Consider the following 22,738-nt stretch of genomic DNA (forward strand, 5'->3'; position numbering starts at 1 on the left):
TCAGGGGTGGAGGTGGGGGGCTGGGAGGGGAGAGTGGGACCTGAATGAAGGCAGCAACGTGGAAGAATCTGCCCATTGAGGAGTGTGTGAATGTACACCTCGGGCCCAGGGGAAGCTGCATTGGGAGCCAGCCGACTGCTAAATACACCCATTTTAGGGGCTGCAGGGGCTGGACAGGTGATTAGCATAATCAGGGGCGAGGGGAGCCATACATATGGTAATGCTGGAGTTGGGGGGTGAGGTTTGGTGGTATGGGTGGGGGTTCGGAGAGGAGGGTGGTGGTGGTGGTGGGGGGGCAGGGGTTGGCAGCTGGGGTGTCACATTTGTGTCAGGGGTCGGGGTGCTCGGGGGTGTTTAGCTGCATAAGGAGACACTCAGCTACAGCTGCATGTTAGAGCACTTCCACGCTGTTTCTCATCGTTTCCTCCTCTCTCTTCTCTGTCATCCTCTCACTTTTTTCCTCTTCTTTTGTGGTCACCCACTCTCTACCTTGCTTGTTTTACCCTTCTTCTGTGTGGCAGGCAGACCCCTCCTCTTGTAAGCCGAAAGGAGAGAGGGAAAGAGAGGGGGGGGGCAGAAGAGTGAGGGGGGCTCCACATGGGTCAGATAGGGTCTCGGCTCTCAGTGAGGCCTTTCATCACATATTTGTGGCTGTGTGCACACCTGCATTGCAGAGCCCACATTCAAAACTACTATTGCTGCTTTGTATACCGCTGCTGCCACAACCACTACAACTATTACTGCAGGGAGAGAGAATGCAACTAGGATAGACTCAGCTCTACTGATGCAATCTAGCATATGATAAAAGGCTCGAGATCTTGAAAGTTAGTGGTTAAGTAAAACCAAATCATGGCTGTTTCTTGGTACTCTGACAGGAAACTATGGCAAAATTATGATTATTTTTGACCTAGCTATTGTTAAAGGAGCTGTATACGACATTCAGAACATATCTATGATTCAGAGTCTAAGCTGGGATTGTCTGCACATGGCTCTCAACATGGAGAATTTTGAGCTGGCGGCTAGCAGCTTATAGTGTGCTGACAACAGCAACAGTGCTGACAGAGGTGACTGTATTAACCTGGGGGAAACTTGAGGGTTTGATGTTATGATTTTACGGCAGCGCCATTGCCGCTGTATGAGCACAGTGCAGAGTGGTGGTGATTAGCTAGTCAGTGCAATGCACACACACACACACACACACACACACACACACACAGGGACTGTTTACCACGACAAACAACAGAGAAGCTCGGATTTCACCATACATAGAGGTAGCATGACATCATTCTCTGCTCTGGGCACCATTACTCAACTATATCTTTACATAGCAAATAGTTGTTTGTTGCCATAATAATGCTCTTAATGTCATATACAGAACCTTTAAATATTTTTGATCATTGTTAGCAACAATTTGTACATTTCATTTCCACAATCTTATAAGTTCTCTATATCTTTAGCCATGCCTCATGGCGGCAGAGACTTGTTGACATTTACCCGCAGTTATGAGCGGGTCTATCAAGATGTACAGTAGCAGCAATGGTACGATGCAGCAGATATTTACTGGGCTGCAAATTCCATGAAGTAAAGACTGAGGTGACTGAGACTGGGGTAACATGTTTAAATCTGTGTGAAGGGATTTGTAAACCGTGCCTTGAGATTCGCAATCTGTGCATCCTGGTATGATAGACACCGACATCTAAACCAATTCTATCCAGAGATTTTGGAATCTCTGTAAACGTCAAATATCTTCAGAAAGATAAACTGCTTATCTTTTATTTGAACCCATTACTGTTAGATGGAGATAGTGGATATCTTGGAAGGGAACATTTCCTAAACCTTTCCTGCCTTAACTATGATTGCTGTGTTTACAATGAGCTCAATGAATAAACAACTATGATACTTCCAGCTCCCTAATGGCCTATCTACCATCAGGTAAAATACTATCTTTGTAGAACGGCCAGGTCACTATTTAATTGGCAATATCAAATTCACATCCTGATATAAAACCACATTACAAAACGGTGCACACATCAATCTGAGGGCACGGTCTACAACTCTTTCTGCACAGATTTACACATCAATTTTTTTTACGCTGTGGACAGCAGATTGCAGAAGGTAGAAGCAGACGAATGGTGGAGGAGGGCAACAGGTGGGTTCGTCTAAATGATCATAGAGCTGTCAAGTGATTGGCAATAGCAGCTGAGGAGAGCAACAGGAAGGAGGAGAAAAGAGGAGGTGGTGACATAAGGTGAAGACTGACCGTGGGAAACTCTACCTGAACAGACTGACCAGCAGCCGGGACAAAGCAAGGTCCAGCGAGAGATGTTGGACAGAATGATGCAACTAGGATTTGTAAGAGCATAAACGCTTCTATGGTGAGCCTTCTGTACTTTTGTTCTTCATTGCTAAAGCTCTTAAGTAACTTGAAAATCAGCTTTAGCATAAGCAGCTGTGTCTGATTTTCCATATGAGAGCCCTTTGTTTGAGCTTATCCTGTAAATGGAGATGACGACATTTCTATCTTAACAGTTACCTTATCTGACAACAGTCACTTGTTAGATTTTTGTTACATGTGACATCTCATGCAACAGGTGTCACTTGACATGTTAAGTCTTTTTAAAATCCATTTCTGATGTGTAAATCTGACAAATTTCTTGTCTATAATGTAAAATAAATGTATAAAAACATCAAAGGCACATGTGTTTCCATACATTGACTTTGCTAAACTATCTTTTCAAGTAGCTTTTGGCTGTTTTTGTAGTTTTTGGGAATGTTTTTCCAACATCTCATCCTCGTGTAGGTGTTAAAAAGAGAGCTGCGTAGTCCTGTTCATCTCCTCTGGCGGTATAGGAGGCTCAGGGTATGGGAGGTCGCTGTAGACTTGGTGGCAGAGAGATGACCTGGTTTTGGGGGGCTTCCTCCTCACCACAGGGGGTCCCTGCTGAGAGGGGGCCTAATCCAGCTAATCCTTTCTCTGCACACACACACACACACACACACACAAAGATGTGTTAGCCTCATGCACGTACATACAGTATATTAATGTATGCATGCTTGAGGTCCTGCACACTTAGATGAACTATTTAGCGTCTTATAGCACAGTCAGATATTATGTTAGGCATCTGTTAGCGGTGGTGAAAGTGGCAACGGATTCTTGGTCCGCAGAAGGGTTGTCCCATTCATTTCCACACCAGCATCAGACTCAAGAGTTTTAGGAGCTGTTTGCCACCGGTGCATGTTTTCCCTGAAAGTGAGGGATGCTTCCGTTGTCAAGAGTAAGAGATGTGCAGGGGTCGGGGCCATGCCGTTGTGTGTTGCATGGAAAAGAGAGAAAGTTGGCGAGAGGAAAGGGGGGTGGGCTGGCTTTGACAGAGGGGCCGGGCTGATTGCCATCATGATCTGGCCAATCACAGAGTAGAGCTGAATGGAGCAAAGAGAGAGAAAATGAGAGTATAAAGATGAGGGGGAGTTCAGAGCTGAAAGGAGGGAGGGGGGTGATGTCAGTTCCTTAGAAACCTACTTTCTCTCCCTTCGTCCACACCACCCCCTGTTCCCCTACTTTGAGAATAGGGGGGTCCAGGGGTTAATGTTATGCAACACACTGAATACCCGCACTGAGCGCTCCAATACAGTGACACGCATAGGCCTGCTTCTCTTCTTCTTCTTCTGCTTCTCTTTTCTTCTCTTCTCACTTCGATTCTGTGCAGGTTTGTTTTTTAGAAATGCATGGTTTAGACGTGTTTTCAATCATTCACCAGGAAACACACATATGCAGATGTAACACGTACACAGGTTGCTGGCAGTTACTATTAACACAGGTGTGTAAATCACGGGATGGCTGCTCACAGAGGGCAGCAATTTAGGGCTGCTAACATCTATATTTATCATCGATTAACCTTTTGATTATTTTCTTTATCATTTGTTTGGTCTATAAAATGTTGGAAATTAAGGATGAATGCCTGTCAGAAGCTGCCAAAGCCCATCAGGACATATTTAAATGGCTTGATGTCCAAAATCTTAGTTAATTACCACAGAACACCTCTTCCTAACACAGCAGGTGCGCGAACTCTGGTGAATGGAGTCCAAAAAGTTGTCCAGACATACATTGAGTGACAACATTCAGGCAGCCTATGGAGTCTAAGCATCGGCTTGCTGTTGCTTTGAAAAAAGGTTGGAGATGAAGCAAGTGCACAAAACTTGCACAAAATAGAGCCATGGCAGGCAGTTTTATAAACAAGCGACACACCCCTTAGCCTGTTTGCTGACGCACGGAGCAGGTGAGGACATCTTCCCTGGGAAAATCTTAAACAGTCTGATGTGCGCTTGTTCACTCATTTGCATTACGTCCAGTTAGATAAAGGTCTGCGACAAAGAAAAGCAGCAAAAGTTGAAAAGCAAAAGACATATAACAACAATTACCAATTATCTTAAAGTGTTGCTGATTGCTTCTCTGTTGATCAACCAATCAGTTAAAAGACAAGGCTCTCCAGCTGTAAATCTGTTGTCAATCAATGATAAAAGTTTGAACATGCAATTGATTCATAATTAATTGAGATCATTCAAGTCATTTATTATGTAAAGACGCCAAATATTTGCTGGTTATAATTCCAAATTGAAGAATTTCTTGTTCTTATCAGTTTTGTGTGAACATGTTTAAGGCCTCACTTTGGGCTATGGTAACACCCAGTAGCAATTTGAGGAAGACGAGGAGGGGCGCCTCCCACTTGTTAGCATAATGACCAAAATGCATCCCGCTTGTTAACCTGCCATCCCTCACCATTCATGGGTCTGGACTCAGACACCATCCAGAGAAATATTAGATGTTTGATGCGGCATTTTTAGCAGAAGTTTAGAGGACTACAGACTAATGACATGTAAATCATCTCACATGATGCTACTCAGCCAATCAAATCTGTGTGTTATGATAAGCGCTGCGACTCGAGTGAGTGAAACACATGAGAGACGTGATAAGAGATGGCAGTCGGAGAAATAAGAGTGAGAGGAAAGTAATTTCACATGGTGTGTTCCAAGGAGAGAAAAGAAGACAGAGCTTTTCATCAACACTGTAGACTCTTACCTGTTCATTCTTTCCACGGGCGGTTAAAAACCAGTACGTCTCATCATATGTTCCGAGACTCTGGTGATTACTGAAAGCGGCAATGTGTGTCACTACAAGACAAAGCACAGAGCATCTTTTAAGCAAATGTACTCACTCAAATCTGAACTGAGATGAGAAAATGAAATATTCTGAATCATATTGCAAGTCAGACTACTGGTAACATCAGATGTGTATTGTTTCAATGAATAAGCAAAAGAATAATCAACACATAAAGCATCAGTGCTGAAAGAAAGAGTGATGTAGAAAGGATGAAACTAAGGAAAGTGAGTGAGAAACAGAGCCGGTATGGGAAGCATTTTCAAAGTCAGTCACACTTTGTTTTAGGTCAAAGCAGCTGAGCCCTGAGCGGGACACCTTCAAGATATCAACACATGCCGGGGTCAACCAGTTTTCTTAGGAGAAGGAATATGGGAATATGTGTCATTGAAGAAACACAGCTGTGTGTACACACACACTCACATGCACACGCTCGCCAGTGCGTCAGCGCACACTCACACACTCGCACATTTTCTTGGTCCAGCTGGGGTGTTAATTTCACCCCGAGGCTGTGTGAGTGTTGACCCCAAAACGCTGTAACCTCGTGAAGTGTGGAATTCTCTAAGCCCGAGGCCGTGATGTGCTGTTTCCTGTAGAGAGAGAGTACATTCCTTCGACTTGTCCCGTTTCTCGCTGCTTGCTGTAAACTCAGGGTCCTTGGGTGGCAGTCCACAACTTGGAATGTGTACAGTACAGACAGTGAGTTCTTTCTAAGCTCGTTCCTCTCATCGTTTTTAATTAGACCTTTCCTCGTCTCCTTGCACATGTAGAAACTGAAAATGGACGCATCTCTTTCTCCACACCCATGTTTCCTCTCAGCTGTGCACCTTTAACAAGCCTCGGGCTAGCTTTGCCTTTGAGCGCTGAGTGTACCAGACAAGTCGACTTGTTAGTGCACTGTCAGTGTGCGTAGGGTCTAAATCAGTTCCATGCGTGCTCTTTTGAAGGAAGGGCTGGTGTAACGTAGCCGTGTAGCTGGCCTAGCAGTGGAAAGCATGTCGCTCCGGTTAGCCTAGGCCTGCTATTAATGATGAGTATTATAAACATGCCTTCAGACAGGATCAGATGGGAATGCTGTTTGGGTCCAGAAAAAAAGAAATCAAGTGTATTTTCCTAATGCCCCAAGACATGGCTCCCTCCCTCCCTGTTCCATTGGTCTGACTGGGTGGTCCAGCTCAGCAGAACAGGCATGCTTATGTTCAACTTTAATGCCATTACAATGAGCTGAAAATATTCAATCTATGCCTGCTGTTGCACGAATCAAGCGGAATTGTTAAATTGGATTAGGGCATAATAAAATGTTACAGAGTTTTCACACAGTCGGCACTCTCACTGGGCAGTTTTCATGTTGTGTGTGAGTGTGTGAGAGAGCAACTGAAAGAAGATGACTATAAATTGCCTGAGCTTTCACTGAGCGTTCAGTCACTGATGATGGAAGCGCTCAAATCCTCTGCTCGTAAATTAGGCGCAGATACACTGAACTGGCGGATAGGCACGCAGACACACGCACACACAAATCTCAGGCTGTTGATCATGCACTTTTATATTAATATTTGTGGTCTGTTTTCTTGGTATTTATTCGTTTGATGTTGCATTTGACTGAAAATTTGAGACTTTGCCCGTGCTTGCATGACTGCAATCGCCTGCATTTGTTCATGTGTGTGTGTTTGTAAGAGAGACTTTGCCAGACCTGCCTTGGCTGTACCGGGGTGGAGCAGGGCAGCTAAAGGGCCTGAAAGGCTGCTTTTGTAGCTCGGGCTAGCTGGGAGCTCAGAGCGCACGCACAGGGCTTAGTCCCACCACGATATTGGGAGCAGAGCCTGGAAGAGAGAGTCTCTCTCTCTCTTTATCAAACACATACACACCCACGAACTGTCGCACACACACATGTAGTCAGCGTGGTCTGGCGCTCCTGACTTGTTAGCAAATTTGAGTAGAAACATAGAGCTGTTTTTGTGAAAGGTGGATTTGTTGGGAGTGATGTTGCTCTCTTCTGGATTCAAAGGAGTTAGGATGTTTGGCTTTGTCGTGGCACAAGCTCACTGTAAGCAAAGTGCTTTTGTGTAAGATACGAGTGTGATAATGATCTGGTCAGGCTGAGATGTCTTAGGGTTCGATTTGCACAGGATCACTTCTTGAGTCACAGATGTTTCAGCGCATGATGGTGCTTGTGTGCGTGGGTGTGTGAGTGGTACAACTATGTTCAGGATATGTCACCTTATGTAAATGTTGGAATGATATTTTTATCTGAAGTATCATGTGTTTGGGCTCATTGTTTTCAGTTTTCAATATAGCAGTACAGTAGTATGACTTCACCCAGACACTCATGCTCCTGCAGCAATACTGTCTTACATCAAGGATCACAATCAAAATAAATCTTGAACTTTATGTGTTATCCTTGACATTTTGCAGTAGCGCTGCACAATATGAAAGATTAAAATCATATACAGCTGCCATTCCAAAATTATTTCGATTAATTTTGCAGCGCTATTTTGCAGATTTGTGTGACCTTGGGTCTTGTCTTCACTTCTCATCAATTAAACTAAACTAAACTGATTTATTTCTTGACTCTACTTATATCCTTAGAGGGACTTTGAGTCCTGTTCTCTCCATTTTTCTCTGACATTTTTTATCACTGATCTGTTCCTAAAGATTTTCTGAACTGTTGGAAGAACAATTTGTTCACTGCAAACTTTGGCAGTCAGGGCGTTTTTGCAGCAAAACTTTGGAGAGAAAATCAGTAAAAGCTGAAAATGATGAGCCTTAAATGTACTTTATAAAACTGATTCGGAATAACTGCATCTATGTACAGTAAGGGTTAGTTTGGATGTTTGCATGGGGCATTTGAATATGCAAGGCTAATAAACACATTTCACTCTCCTTTGTCCAGTTGGTGGGCGTGTGAACCAGGAACTAAAGTACACGCGACAGAATATAGGCGAGGAGGCCATGTTTAACCCTCAGCTGATGATCCAGACGCCGCGGGAGGACGGAGCCAATGTTTTAACAGTGGATGCGCTCCTGCAGCACCTGGAATCAGCTATCCGAGCCAGCAGAGTTCATGTTTACCTTTATAACAGGTAAGCAACTATTCCATGTCTACTTCCAGTTTTGCCTCTTGTCTATATGTCTGTAAGCATAATGTATTGAGTTGATTGTTATTTGCCCAAAAGAATAAATCACAATTTTGTCTTAGAGATTCGGATTTAGGGTGATAAATTGTCAGAAATGGAATATGATAGAAGTATGTTTTATTTAGTGTTTTCGTTACCTTAGAATCAGCCGTTTATATGTACTTGTCCAAGGGGATTGCCATGTTGCTACAACAGCCAAGAACATACAGAGCAAACACTGGCTCTAGATAGGACCATTTGTGTTTTTGCGTTTTCATGTTGGCCACCATAGTTAACAGCCCCTCTACGATGAGTATCATCAGAAAAAGACTGATTTTAGTAGAAGTAGACCTTTGCAGATAATTCAGCTCCCAGTAAAAACCTTCTGAATGTCTGGATCTTAAGTTGTCAGAGAAAAAGGTGAGCACACATTCGCAGGTGCTGGGCTAGCAGCCTGTCTGTGAAGAGCCAAACAGCATCAGAGAAACACTGATTTGTAACGTGAAACTGCTTTATTCAGTGTTTTTACCGGTTTAAATTACTTGGTCCGTTTGTTTTGGAGAGGTAAGAGACCTCTGTGGATAAATCGGCTCTTTGTAAAAACATCCTGAACAGTGAACACTGGAGGAATCCTAACCACTAACCAAGTTCACGCTTCTACACAGTAGAAGTTTAAGCTGGTTGCAATCTGCAATCTTCACCACTAGATGCCTCTAAATTCTACACACTGCCCCGTTAAGTGTGTGTTGTTGTATCGCATTGGATTGCTCTATGTGATAATCTGATATTTTGTTGTCCCCATCTACGTCCGTGTATGCAGCATACCTGTTTATCAGTATTCAGCTGTGTTTTGGCTAGCATTACCTCATAATGATGAGAGATTTATTATCACTTATTATCATTCTTAATCAGCCTAGCCTGAGGGGCTCAGGTGTCGTGACAAAAGCTGAACAGAAACTTTTTTGTTCTCCTTTTCAGACAATGGAAATTAGAACACTTATGCTACAAATCAGGAGAACTAGTCACAGAAACTCATTTTATGGATCAGGTAAGATGCAAATTCTTCAGTATGTATTCATTTGTATTTTGGACTTTAACTCTTTGGATCACATTGAAATGTGACCAGCATCGTTTTTGTGTGTGATGTTTTTTTCCTGTGCAAACTTCCTGCTGTCAATGTGTGTCAAACCTGCTGTGTGTGGGCATGTGTTTGTCCAATTAGATCATAGAAAAGCTACATCCCTGCCTCATCATCACCCCTTTGGACTGTTTCTGGGAGGGAGCCAAGCTCCAGTCTGGAATGGTCTATCTTCCGTAAGTACACAAACTCCTTTTAACTAGACAGAATCAGTGCTTTATGATGTGTCAGCACAATCACGACATGCCATCGCAGCATATCAGTAGATTGACTGATCTCTTTCAAGCGTGATCAAAAGCTATTTTAAAGAACCCTAATTGGGCACACATACTGTAGGGGTTTCCTCACCGTGAAGCCAGTTGGCAAACTGATTAAAATGGTGTTTGGGGACAACAAGGCCTTGAACGCTGAGCTCATGAGCGCTGGTTATGGAGTTAGCGTATATGGTAAGAGCATTCTCAGATTGTTTTCAAGACAGCGAGAGCGAGAAGGGGGAGATCTGGATCTCTGTATCTTGTTTTTACCCCTTTAGTAGAAGCTGCCCAAACACGCTCAACCCATCCAAAGAGACACCACAGAGGAACAAGAGTGTGTGTGCATGTGTGTATGTGTATGTGTGTCGTCCCCTCTGAAGGCTCTATTGTAGTGGTTGCTGGCATGCGTATCGCTGGCGATAGTTTCTCTCCAGCCCTGGGCCTCACACCATTGTCTGGCCCTTCTGTTGCTAATGGCCTGCTGCTACAGTAATACTCAGCAGACCTTTACCTCTGCATGTGTGTGTGCATGCACGTAGTGTGTGCCATTGCCATCGGTGCATACGTGTGTTTTGTGGACGTGTGAAAGTGTATCAGCGCTTGAGTCTGTGTCATCAGTGTGTGTGTGTGTGTGTCTCTGTGTATGTGTGTGTGAGTGTGTGTTGCCCGTTGGTCTCAGATGGTAAATAAGGTTTTTACTATGTTCTGGTTGGGAGGCTGGGAATAATAACCCAAGCCTGGTTAAGCACATACAATGTAGTCTGAATGACAGAGAGGGAGAGAGAGATGCAGAGAAAGGGAGATTGGAATGTGCAGGGCATAGAGAGACAAGGACTGGTTTGGAGCAGGAATTCAGCACTGTGCCATTGCATGATGGGAATTAGTCTCCATTTATTGTTTTGTGTCACCTAGCAAGAAAGAGATTATTTTCTCCTCTCAAAAATGTGACTGTTTTGTGAGGTTAAATTTTGGAGGTAATTACGCCCAAACATCTCGACAAATGCAACCCAGCCTTGAATACATTACGTCCTGAAATGCACACCAACAGACACGATGGCGACAAACAAAAACCAAAGGTATTTTTGAGAATCTAATGGATTCTACGGGACTTTACTTGTCTATGAAGAGAAAGACAACACCTATTGATAAAACAGCTCATTAAACTGGATGTAGATGTTCTTGCATCTCTTGCGTTTGGTATTAAAGGAAAAGTTATACTTACTTTTACAGTTTTGATCATTTCCATTGTTTATGATAATCAACAAGAAACACCAGCACTTAATCGAACAATAGGCCAGATTACCTGAACCACTTAAAATGGAGGTAGAACTGAAAGTGAGCACAACCAAAACGTTGTTAATACTGTGGTTACTGTGGTAGGTCAGAAGTTGGTCTGTAAACTGTGATTATGTGATTACTTGATTATGTCTTGATGCAGAAAAATCAATAATCGGAAATCTAAAAGTTCTTGACAACATGATCGCCTCCACCACCTTTGTAGGAACGGGCAGTGCGTTACCTACAGCTAAACCAATTGGATGGTGAAACTGACTTAAATATGTGCATCGTGTTTACGTTCTACTACTATTGTATTAATAAAGATAATGGACATAAATTCATCTTTTTATTTTTTATTATGGATCAGTACAAATATGCTCTTTTAAAAGTAGAAAGTAGTCACAGACAAAAATAAATCATGTAAAGAAATCCAAAATTTTGATGCAAAAAGCATCGATACAGCTGGGTATCATTGAAAAATGACGATACCAGTACCCTTAGAATAATATCAATACAAATAGAGTACGTCATTTAATACCTGTTGTTTGATACCTTTTTTTTTATTGTTTCATTTGATACCTATCATGTGAATGGAGTGGGTGTAGTTTAACCATACTTTCAAATTTTTTGGTGGCAGCTTTTTATGCTGAACTGGCACCTCCATCAAATACACCATGCTCAGTCCTCACCACACCATAGACAGTATGGGTTGTAGCTGCTGTAGTAGAGGGCCACTTGCAGTTCACGCTTGCAATGACTGCAAAAACAAACCAATTTCTTTTCTAGATCTGGGTAAGAAAGGGATCGAATGCAGATACCAATAGACTGGATAAGTTTGGATACTTCTTGGTACAGGGTTATTTCGATTGTTACCTTAAGGTATCGAGTGCTGATACCCAGCCCTACGTATTGATAATCATTTATCATTGCATCGTAGCCACCTGGATCAGAATCAAATCAAACAGTGAGGTGCCTAAAGATGCCAACCCCTGTTTAGAATGGACAGCTTAGATAAACGTTTTTCAGTTCACCTTGGTTTTCTCTTGGTTAACTTAACTTTGTGAGTACAATGTTGTTATTACCAATAGGAAAGATGGCCAAAAGTGCAAATGAGGTTTTCCTTAAAATAAATTTTTAAAAAAATGTCCAGAAACACAGCACCTTAAAACATAGTTTCAGTCACATTTAAACATCTTGTTTACCTCTTTGCAGAGGTAAAGACCCTCTGCAGTGGACCAACTTTGACCCCAAGGAGTTCCTTGAAGACTTGCGAAGGGCAAATTTTCCCGTGGAAGGCTTTGAGGAAATGTTGGAGAAGGCGGACGTCGGACATGGCTACATGGATAGACCCTGTCTGAACCCTGCTGACCCCGACTGCCCCCTCACAGCGCCTAATAAGAACTCAACTAAGGTAGGCGCACAATTCGACTCGAGCTCTGGGCTTGGAATATCTGTGTACAAATGCCACATTTATATGTTTTGATAAAACTTACAGTCTTCAGTTTGAGACGAGCTGCTGACAGTTATTTTCTCGCCTGTTGCTTTTATTGCACCAGCCATTCGACGTGGCGCGGGCCCTGAGTGGCGGCTGCCATGGTCTGTCCAGGAAGTACATGCACTGGCAGGAGGAACTGATCGTAGGAGGGACCACCAAGAACGGCAGCGGACCCCTGCTCAGGTAACATACCCACACTTACACATACACACCCTCATAAACACTGCTGTGATCACTGCAGGGCTTATTCTGGAGAGAGTGTGTGTTTTTTGTTCTTTTATGCTCTCCGAAACGACGCATACACGCGTGCGTGTGCGTGGTGTGCTGTAAATCTTGCAGTCATTAGCAGATTCCAGTGAAATCTTAGAGCTCCAGCTGTTCCTGCTCAGCTCTGGCCGCTCTGCTTGGACACTACCCACTCATACACACACACACACACACACACACACACACACATGTGCACAGAGTGATCTATTGCCTGGCTAGTTTGTCCAAATATACAGCGATTTGGGGTACATGGACTTAATTCCAGCACAAGCACCAGGACAAAGCTTAAAGATTATGTAGTATTATGCAGTAGAGTGCAGCATGTATATTATACACATTTTTATGTGTGCATTAAGCTTTATGCCCTCCACATTAACAGACCACATTACATTCAGTCAATTATTGTTTTGCACAAGGTTTTTATGTCGATATAAAACATGCACAGGAATTAAAAGCATGCACATTTTATCAAGCAATAAGAAGCTTCCCCTGGCAAAATGGAAAAGCTGCAAATTATCCAACATTTTGCTAATGGACCACTTATTTTAATGTGAAATTGCAGTTTGGATGGTGCGTGCACATGCATGTACACACAAAAGGCAATCCCGCACACACACACACACACACATTCACACGCATACTGGTCCCAGAGTACAGTGGGGTGCGTTGTTTGTTTTGTGGTTGTGTTTTTTCCTGGCAAGATTGGGTCATTAGGGTGTCTGTGCGTGCCTGCCTGCCTGTGTGTGTGTGTGTGTGTGTGTGTGTGTGTGTGTTTGTGTCCGTGTGTGTGTGTGTGCGGTTTAGTTGCTCTGTCCATTGGGCTGTTACTGCTGGCACTCAGTTTCTACATCTTGTTTACTAACTGCCACCATTACTGTGATTATCACCATATTACAGAGATCACATTCATAAAGAGAGTGACTAGCTAACGCCTGCTCCTTCGCTTCATAAAATTTGACGACTTGAAATCACATGGACTGACTCGACTACTGTTCTTAAGTCGCAGTCTCTTCCAAAGTCACTTTTTAATGACTAATAAGTTTTATTTCTTAAATATGTGCCTAATGTGTGCACCACCAGGACTGTGCGTTCCTCATTACACTAGACACCATGGCCCTCTTAAAATTTGTCAGAACATGATCAGGAATCTTGTATATTAGGTCCAGATACCTACTTTATGAGATCTGGCACTTCCTTTGTCACTACCAAATCCAAGTCTATGAATTTCTTGAAATATTAATCTTTTCTGCCATCCAACTTCTTTGTTTGGTTTGGAATAAAGACAAGAAAAGATTTGGACCTGTATTTCTGAGGCATGTCCATAAGGGACACGCCAGATGGGAAACAAGGTCACAGTTGTTTAGGACACTGTATTTCTTTGGATGGCTTCTGTTGCCATATCGTATCATTCCAAGGAGTCCTAGCAGTGATGGTGGCAGGAGGATGAGGGGAGCTAGGAGTTTGGAGAAGGGGGGTTTGTATCAGACAAATAAATATGTAAGAACACATTTCTTTTGTAATATGGCCAAAATCTCCTATCACAGATTCAATCAAGAAGTGGTTTAAAACAGTCATACCATACATGTTTCCTTATGTTCTTCCTTTATTTGGAGCATCCTTACAAACAAACACTTAGCTTTAAGGCTCCTGAGAACAATAATTTCCAGTGTTAAATCACCTTTCCAGGCAGCTGGATTTGCGAGATCACGCGAGAATCCAGCTCTGATTGGCTACACAGCCTGCCCCAAATAACTCCCATGATAGAGACAGTATTGCCAAATCTCCACACATTTTAACCATTGCACAATATATACCATCTTATCACCCAACCCTAGAGGGAAATGCAAACTCCACATATTAGGTGCACTATAGGCTGGCAAGTGGTTTCGTATTTGGTGTCTAAATTGATTGTTGATTATATAAAGCAAGCATTTTAAGCATATCTCTTTGGGCTGTGGGACATTTTTCAGTATTTTCTTGCATTTCATAAACCTGTGGTTCTCAACTAGGGGTCCTTGAGGAAGTTCCACAGGGTCCCCAGAACTATTTGATTCACTTTAGAGTCCAGTGTGAGTAAGAGGCATAAGAATGACTATTCTGATCATGGCTTTTACTTTTTCAACTGTAGTGGACAGCTACAGAATTCTGGTCTTAATCATATCTAACAGCCAAAATCTTCTCACATGGAGAGCCCTGAAGCGATATCTTATCGAACGGGGGTTTGTGACCTAATGTGCATCAATGTAGGGGTCCTTGACACCAAAAAGGTTGCGAACAACTGCGATATGAGTTACGACATTATTGGAAATAGTAATTTTTGCGTTTCATTTTCAGTGAAAAATATATAAAAATGACGATGATGTGATTTGTGTCTGTACCAAACACGCACGTTCCCTTTTCTCTGGAGTATGATCTGTAGCACCACGATGCTTCATTTATGATGGTATGCTGTGACACATTTAACCTTTATGAAAAAATTGCAGCTCCTGCAATTTGGATACTGCACCTGGCCATATTGAAATTTCGATAATATATCAATCAAATGCACAGCCTCAGGATTAATGACTACATCAGAAAATTATCCACAGACACCTTGAAGTGAAAACAATGGTTATTTGTAGCCCAAGTATAAATATTTCAGACAGCTTCAGAAGTGGATGTTTGTGCTGTGCTGTGTGTGTGGCAAACGAAGCAAGTCTCATGGCTGAGGGCATCTGTATTCTTGGCTCAATAGTAATATCAGATGGAACAATATTCTGCTTATGCAGCAGGTGTGCTTTGTTTATGATGACTGTTATCCAATGTGCTCCAGGCGCTGTGGTTTTGATGTTTTCCTTTTTCCCCCCTCTTCCTTTGCCGGTTAAATTAGCACCTTCTCTGTTCTGGGACCTTCTGGTTTAGAAATTAAGCAAATGTCTGGCCTTTTGGTTTGATGAGTTTTTGACATTATTCCATCTTTTCTGCTTTTCTCGTCTTCCAGTTCTGGTTTGGTGCTCCTGCACGAACAAAAGATACAGTATTTGCGCTCCTTGTCTATAGAATGAGTTATAATAATGCAGAGCTTGTGGGATTCAAACAAAAATACTGATCGGAGTGTCTTGTACATTTCAGAATTGAAGTTTTAACCCTCCTTGATGTAATTTGCACAATCCAGAAAGCCAGCTCATCACCTTGCTGATCTTCTCGTGTAAACATGATGTTTTCAGTGAAGGCTTGCACATCATTGACCTCTGTCTTTCTGTTCTCCCTTTCATCCTTTCCTCCCCTTTTCCTCCCTCTCACTGTGCCACCCTCCCTCCCTCCCTCCCTCCCTCCCTCCTCTGCAGTGCCCAGGCCTTACAGACCATGTTCCAGCTGATGACTCCCAAGCAGATGTTTGAGCACTTTCGGGGCTACGAGGAGGTTTCCCACATCAACTGGAATGAAGAGAAGGCTGCAGCCATACTGGAAGCCTGGCAGAGGAGATACTCTGAGGTAAGGGCCAAAGCACTCAGAGACAGAAAGAGAGGGATCCAGAAAAGAGGGCAAGAAAAGAGAGAAGGTTGAAGAAATCTACCCTAAATCCTCGACAACCACATTGTAAATCACCGACCGGATACAGGTGAACATGGAAAGGCCCCATCCAAAGCCCGGGCCCCTGATAGATACTAGAACCACTGCTGGTGTGTGGTAAAGGACTAAAGCTTTCCTTTCACTGCTCGATAGAGAGGAGCAATAGAGCAACAGGGTGAGCAGGTCTGGAATACATTAAGGGAGTGCTGGATATCTCTCTCTCTCTCTCTCTCTCTCTCTCTCTCTCTCTCTCTCTCTCTCTCTCTCTCTCTCTCTCCCCTTCTCTTTAACTCACGTACAAACACACATGCAAACACACTCAAAAGTTCACACACAATCGCTTTCCCAGCTGTGGCCCCATTGGTGGCTCATGTGTGACATCATCTGGTCTTTGTTTTGGGGGCCCCAACCTCTGTTCGACATGGTGTGACCTTGTGTGTGTGTGTGCATACAAGTGCGTGTGTGCGTGCCATTTATCTTGGGGCCCAGAGATCAGTGATAGATAGAAAGGAGGTGAGACTGTTTATTCGAGTGCAGCGTTTTTATCAATGGCTCTCATAGAAGAAGTAAAACATGCCAAATAATGTTAATGTGTGTGTATTTGCGGCTGTGTGTACTGAGCACGATTAGGCGTGTCTGCAAGAATAGTATGTGCATGCATGTCGGTATGCACCTGACACATGTGCGAGTTCACATGTGGGTGCGAGTGTGTGTGTGATCTAGTGCGTGTTTCTTAATGTGTGTCAGCCAGCATTGCTCCCCACTGAGCAGTAACTGCAGTTCAATGTTGAAGCCATCTGTCTGCCCTGAGATAGTGAGAGAGGGAGAGGATGGGTCATGGTACTGTCTGCAGATTCTCCCAAATACCTCCGACAACAGGCAGAGCTCATTATTCAGTGCTGCGATTTGTCTGAAGACACACAGAGTGAGAGTTTCTCATTCCATACCCTGAGGCATATACTGTATATTACATGTTATTTATCAAACAGGCGAGAGAACAGATTGGGAGCGCAGTTTTGCTGTCATCTGAGGTGTGACTTTTAGTGAATCAGTGACTGTGTTTACATGCACAAAATATTCCTACTAAACAGATTACATGTAGCCGTACACACTCTGATTAACGTACCTTAACGGAGTCGCTTGTGCTGTTTTGCTTCTTTGCTCCCATCGGTGGCACAGCCTCCCTCTTTCATTCCTTCAGTCACCTTTTTAATAAGATTGGCACTGCAATATTTCCCCAAATCCAAACACCTATTAATATCCAAGCGTTTTATAATGTTCAAAAGTAGGTGTGTTTCTCCTTCCGACCAGAAATGTGGGCTTTTCTGTTCTTTTCTCTACCCCAGCCATTTGTCTACAGTGTTTCCATGGCAACACACAGGGGCAAGAGGCTGTGTGGCACAAACATCATTGAGACACATATTACATGTCCTAAGAATGCTATTAAAACCCCCAAAATATTGGCGTATCCCACATGTCTTAATTGGAAAAGCAATAAGGCCTAATTGAGAATATCCAGATGTAGTATGCCGTTTTCATGACCCGTATCAAATTCAAAATATTTTCATTTTCAGAATAATAGTGGAATATTACTGTGCATGTAAACATAGTCAGTGAAATGCACTTCTTTCCTTCACTGTTACACATTAAAATCATAACCAAGAAAGACTAATTGCTACTGGAAATCAGGCAGCTTGCAAGGTTCTGCAATGCCTGGAAAATTGGTGCAAATTTGTGCTGGTATATTAGAGGAAGAATGTGGTGAGGAGGAGGAAATTTTATTAGCCTTTGTTCTCTAGAGAGCTGCTCTGATTTAGTTCAAAACAAACCTCTTAGAAAGAAAAAGAGCAGTAGCTTATTATAAATGAACACAATATTTAAAACAGAGTTATGACTGAGTGGCCATTAAACCTGAACTGGAGCATTCACTGAGCTGCTGCTGCTGCTGCGGCTGCACAGTGGGAGAGTGGATGCAGTGTATTTTATTTATTTTTTATGAGCAGTCTCTTTCAGCTGTTCATTCCAGATCTTTTTCATCGCCTTGCAAGTTTGTTTTAGGACTACTTACATCTCTGTCAGTGATACCTCATTGTTTTGTTTTTTTACTTCTCTGTAGTAATTTTGCACATTGTTTTTCCTCTCTTCCTGTTTGTCTGTCTCATCTGTAGGCGGTGCTGCAGAGCGTGGCAGCAAATTCGTCTCAGAAGGTCTTGTCTTTCACCACCACCACTCTGGAAGATATTCTCAAGTCCTTCTCTGATGTCAGTGTCATCCGTGTCGCCAGTGGATACCTGCTGATGGTGAGAACGGAGCCACAAAAAACGCTCCCTTGTTCACATTATATTTGGGAAAATGCATCAGCTTTGAAAAACAAGAGGGTAAGATGTGTTTTGGAATACACAAGCGACAGGTTGATTGATAAATGGATGACTTGTTTGCTGTTTGTTCCCAGCTGGCCTATGCGTGTCTGACCATGCTACGGTGGGACTGTGCCAAGTCTCAGGGGGCTGTAGGGCTGGCGGGTGTCCTGCTGGTGACGCTGTCTGTGGCTGCTGGCCTGGGCCTCTGCTCTCTCCTGGGCATCTCCTTCAATGCTGCCACCACGCAGGTATGATGTCAGTTAGTATCAGTCAAGACCTACTGATTGATGCACGAAAAAGATACTAAGCCAGTAAGGAAATTATTGTGTGTCAGACAAGATCACATTCTTTCAGTGGTATTAAGCTTTGATCAGGCCTAATGACTACTACATCATAGGCTTATTGATAAATTGTAATGATTTAAACAATGGCATAGAATGTTACCCATTGTCATCCATTGGTTTTAAGGAATCTGAAGTAATATCAGTGGTTGTTTATCGTCTGGGCTGTTCTGCACTTTGTTTCTAGAGAGAGACAAATACTTACAACATGTATCATTCTGTATAGTCGAAACTAAAAACTACTAAAACTGCTGCACTGGCCGCGCTCCTCTTTTTGGCTAATAAAGTTTGCATGTGTGCCACAGGTGCTACCCTTCTTGGCTCTGGGTGTCGGAGTGGATGATATCTTTCTCCTCGCTCATGCCTTCAGTGAAACCGGACAGAACAAGAGGATCCCATTCGAGGTGAGGCAAACATCCACACTGTTCCTTACCCCTCTGCCTTCTTATCTCCTCCGTGGAGGAATGTGTGAAAGCCTGTCTGTGCCTGCGATGTAGCATCTAACAACCAGTGTGCCACACACTCAGCCCGCTTATCTAAGCAATGCTCCATATTAAATATGTTCCTTTTGGAAAACAGAGCAGCGACCATCGCATTCTATATTGGATCATAAATCAAAATATTTTCCTCTCGAGCAGATCAAGGCACATCCAGAAGTAAACACGGCAAAAGTTGGCAGAAAGCGAAGTTTACAAAAGTGTAAATAAAGTGTATATTTCTGCAAACTCATGTGGGTATTTGTGTGTGTGTGCGTGTTTTTTCGGAGCGGGATGACTTTTCATCTCCAAAGGGGGGAAAACACAGGCATGTATTTGCTTGTTTTTGTTTTCCCCTGCTTTCCTCCCCTCCTATGCCTCCCTCATCCCCCAGCTTCCTTTGTGTGGCTGAGATGAAAACTAAACAGAGCTGAACCTGATCTCTCCTGTCTGACACACACACACACATATATGCACACACCACACACTCACACACGAAGATGCACATGCTTGCAAACACTCCCTGTGTGGTCCTGCACGTCCTCAAATCTTCACACAATTCCCACCAAACCTTCTGGGGCTATGAGCATGCTTATCACTAAATAATAAAGAAAAAGTCAATCAGCAGTCATGATAACACTAAGAATTGATTTGTTTGAGGAGCAGTGTGTCATTACATTTCTTTCTACTTTTGCCCTGATTCTTCAAACAGACGTAGACAGGCCCAGGTGGATTATTTAAGAGCACTTGAGGGCCTCAAGAAACGTTGCAGTCACTGTCAGTCATATCTGCATTATGATAATTGTACATAATCTCAAGTATTACACGTTTGCCTCTGGCTACAATCTGATCAAAAGAGTTGAGTTTCATTGCTTTTTCCTTTCATCTACTTTTTCTTTCTGTCTGTCAGGACCGTACGGGGGAGTGTCTGAAGAGGACAGGGGCCAGCGTGGCTCTCACCTCCATCAGTAACGTCACAGCATTCTTCATGGCAGCTCTTATCCCCATCCCGGCGCTCAGAGCTTTTTCTCTACAGGTATGCCCGGTAGTGAGTGTGTATACGTGTGTGTGGGAGAGAATTCAGTCGTGTGGGGCCTCTCTCTCACTAATAGTCCTGTTCCTATTCCTCATTGGCTCCAGATTTCTCCAGACAGTTGTTTTATTGATTCCTTTCATCAAACTGATTGTGTGTGTGTGTGTGTGTGTGTGAGAGAGAGTTAGAAGAGGAGTGTGTCTTTTCTTAAATTCATCCAGCCCCCTCCCTCCCTCTTTGAGGCTGTTTAGTGGTGGGCCCAGTGTCTGTCCAGATTGTGGCTGAGGTCCATGTAACTGAATCTCTCTGCATGTGTGTGTTTGTGTGTAGTTGTGTATGTGCATGTGTGAGTGTGGTGAGTTGTAGTATCTGTGTGGGAGGTTTGAAAAGCAATGGTCTAGCTGTTTGTGTGTGTATGTGTGTTGGGGGGGGCTCTGACTTCTCAAACATCTGTCAGTAATTATAGACGTCACCAGAACAGTGAAAAGCGGGACAGAAAGAGACGTCCAGTAATCACCGAATTGTTAATTCATAAAAACACTCACTCACTCACAACAATACAGACTGTAATATCAGATTAAAGCATTTGTGATGCCTGTGTTAAGCCTGGGTCCTTGCAGCTGTATAAGAAGCAGGATAGAGGAAGAAAATAGAACATAAAACTGAATATAAACAAATAATTGTTGCATGAACAGGTTGGACAGACATATATCATCTTGGTGATTGGGACATATTGGACTAATAATATTGGTCACCAACATCACAACATGTGTTACAGTCCAAGGCTTTTCTTAAACCATGTTATACCTTTTTCTTCACATTATGTTTTTTTCTGCCTTTTCAGTCAATGCACAACATGTAGGATAGCAAGGGAAGGGAATCTTTCACATTTGAACCTATACCGATACCTGGAATTTGGTACCAGTACCCAACAGTACCTTTTTTAGTACTGTTCTGCCTGTGAAAATGTGGGGTATTATTAAGGTTTTAAATGCATTACTGGGGCATGTATACAGCACATTCGGAATATGCGTCACAACTGGGGTTTTTACCGCAGTTTACAACACACAGATGAGAAGCACATCTAGTTGTAAACATAATGAAAGCCTTGAGTATCAACTTTTTTTGGGGTATGCGCAAACATCACAGTGCTGTTCGCACGGTCCAACAAGTCCGCCACCAGTAGATACTTTTGTGATTGATTTGGAACATTTTATACACCACACAAAGTAAACCCCTCCCTTCATATGTCCCCCTTCCCAGACCCCTCCCAACAACCTGTCAAGCCCGTCAATCTGTCACTAGGGCATAGTGTGAGATAGCTGTCATGTGTGTCTCAAAGGAAGCACAATCAACTGTAGTAATGTAGCAAAGTAGTAGTGTTTTATGTGGCATCAACCCCACGTTTACACTCACCCAGATGCGTTCTCACCGATTGATTTTACGCGAAACGGTACCCGGAAGTACTGATGTAATTCAGTTGGTACCCTTAAAAGTGTGAAGTTCATTGTCCAACCGTAACAAACGTGAAGATAGAGTAAGCGTGAAGAAGATCTAGTTGGTTTGGGGCATCAGTAGCCTTAGGAAGAAGAAGCACCCATCAGTGTGATCGCTGGACCAGCATGATATATTGCAATGGAGAAGTCAAAGGAGGATTGGGCCATTCCTAATTACCACCACTGATGTGCCCTTGAGCAAAGCTGCAGAGCTGTATGAAGCAAAATCTTGACATGTCATTCAAGACAGTTGTGCAGTACAATTTCAGAGGCTCTCTTTTCTGATTTGCTGATTGCCCTCTGGGGCAATTTTGGAGAGCTTGTAGAGTTTGTCAGCAACCCGCAGCTAAAGTGCAAAATAGATCTTCATGAAACACATTCGTCAAATAAATTTAGACAATAAAAACATTCAATGAACGATTCAACATGTTTTGAGAAAGGAAAGTATGAAGAGTGTTGATTAATATATGATTACGTAAAATTCTACTCTTACTGTATACGCTACCCCCTGTCCTCCTTTCTCTTGCTTTCTCTCTCTCTCTTTCTCTCTCTCTCTCACACACGCACACACACACACACACACACACACACACACACATACTCTCAGAGTGAGGCAAGATGTCGCCACAGTGCGTACAATATTAGCATGTGTGGATAGATGGCTTTAGTACAGCGAGTCTGTCAAACATGATCCATTTAGCCCATGGGTCTAATCCATGCAGCCTCGTTTTATGCACACAAACACACACACACTTGGAGACAGGCGCACACACACATGCA

At 43.0% G+C, this 22,738-nt stretch overlaps 1 protein-coding gene across 3 annotated transcripts in view; it reads left to right on the plus strand.

Moving 5' to 3' along the window:
- ptch1 (patched 1) overlaps positions 1-22,738 on the plus strand; it is a 61,428-nt gene that overhangs the window by 12,413 nt on the left and 26,277 nt on the right. For all 3 annotated transcript variants that reach the window (XM_033619726.2, XM_033619725.2, XM_078170646.1), the window contains exons 3-12: positions 8,046-8,235; positions 9,247-9,316; positions 9,491-9,582; positions 12,151-12,349; positions 12,495-12,616; positions 16,027-16,174; positions 18,421-18,552; positions 18,705-18,860; positions 19,259-19,357; positions 20,340-20,465. In XM_033619726.2, the coding sequence (XP_033475617.2) occupies positions 8,046-8,235; positions 9,247-9,316; positions 9,491-9,582; positions 12,151-12,349; positions 12,495-12,616; positions 16,027-16,174; positions 18,421-18,552; positions 18,705-18,860; positions 19,259-19,357; positions 20,340-20,465 (1,334 nt within the window). The remainder of the gene's footprint in view (positions 1-8,045; positions 8,236-9,246; positions 9,317-9,490; positions 9,583-12,150; positions 12,350-12,494; positions 12,617-16,026; positions 16,175-18,420; positions 18,553-18,704; positions 18,861-19,258; positions 19,358-20,339; positions 20,466-22,738) is intronic.

Source organism: Epinephelus lanceolatus, chromosome 9 (assembly GCF_041903045.1).
Source record: "Epinephelus lanceolatus isolate andai-2023 chromosome 9, ASM4190304v1, whole genome shotgun sequence".
NCBI lineage: Eukaryota > Metazoa > Chordata > Actinopteri > Perciformes > Serranidae > Epinephelus > Epinephelus lanceolatus.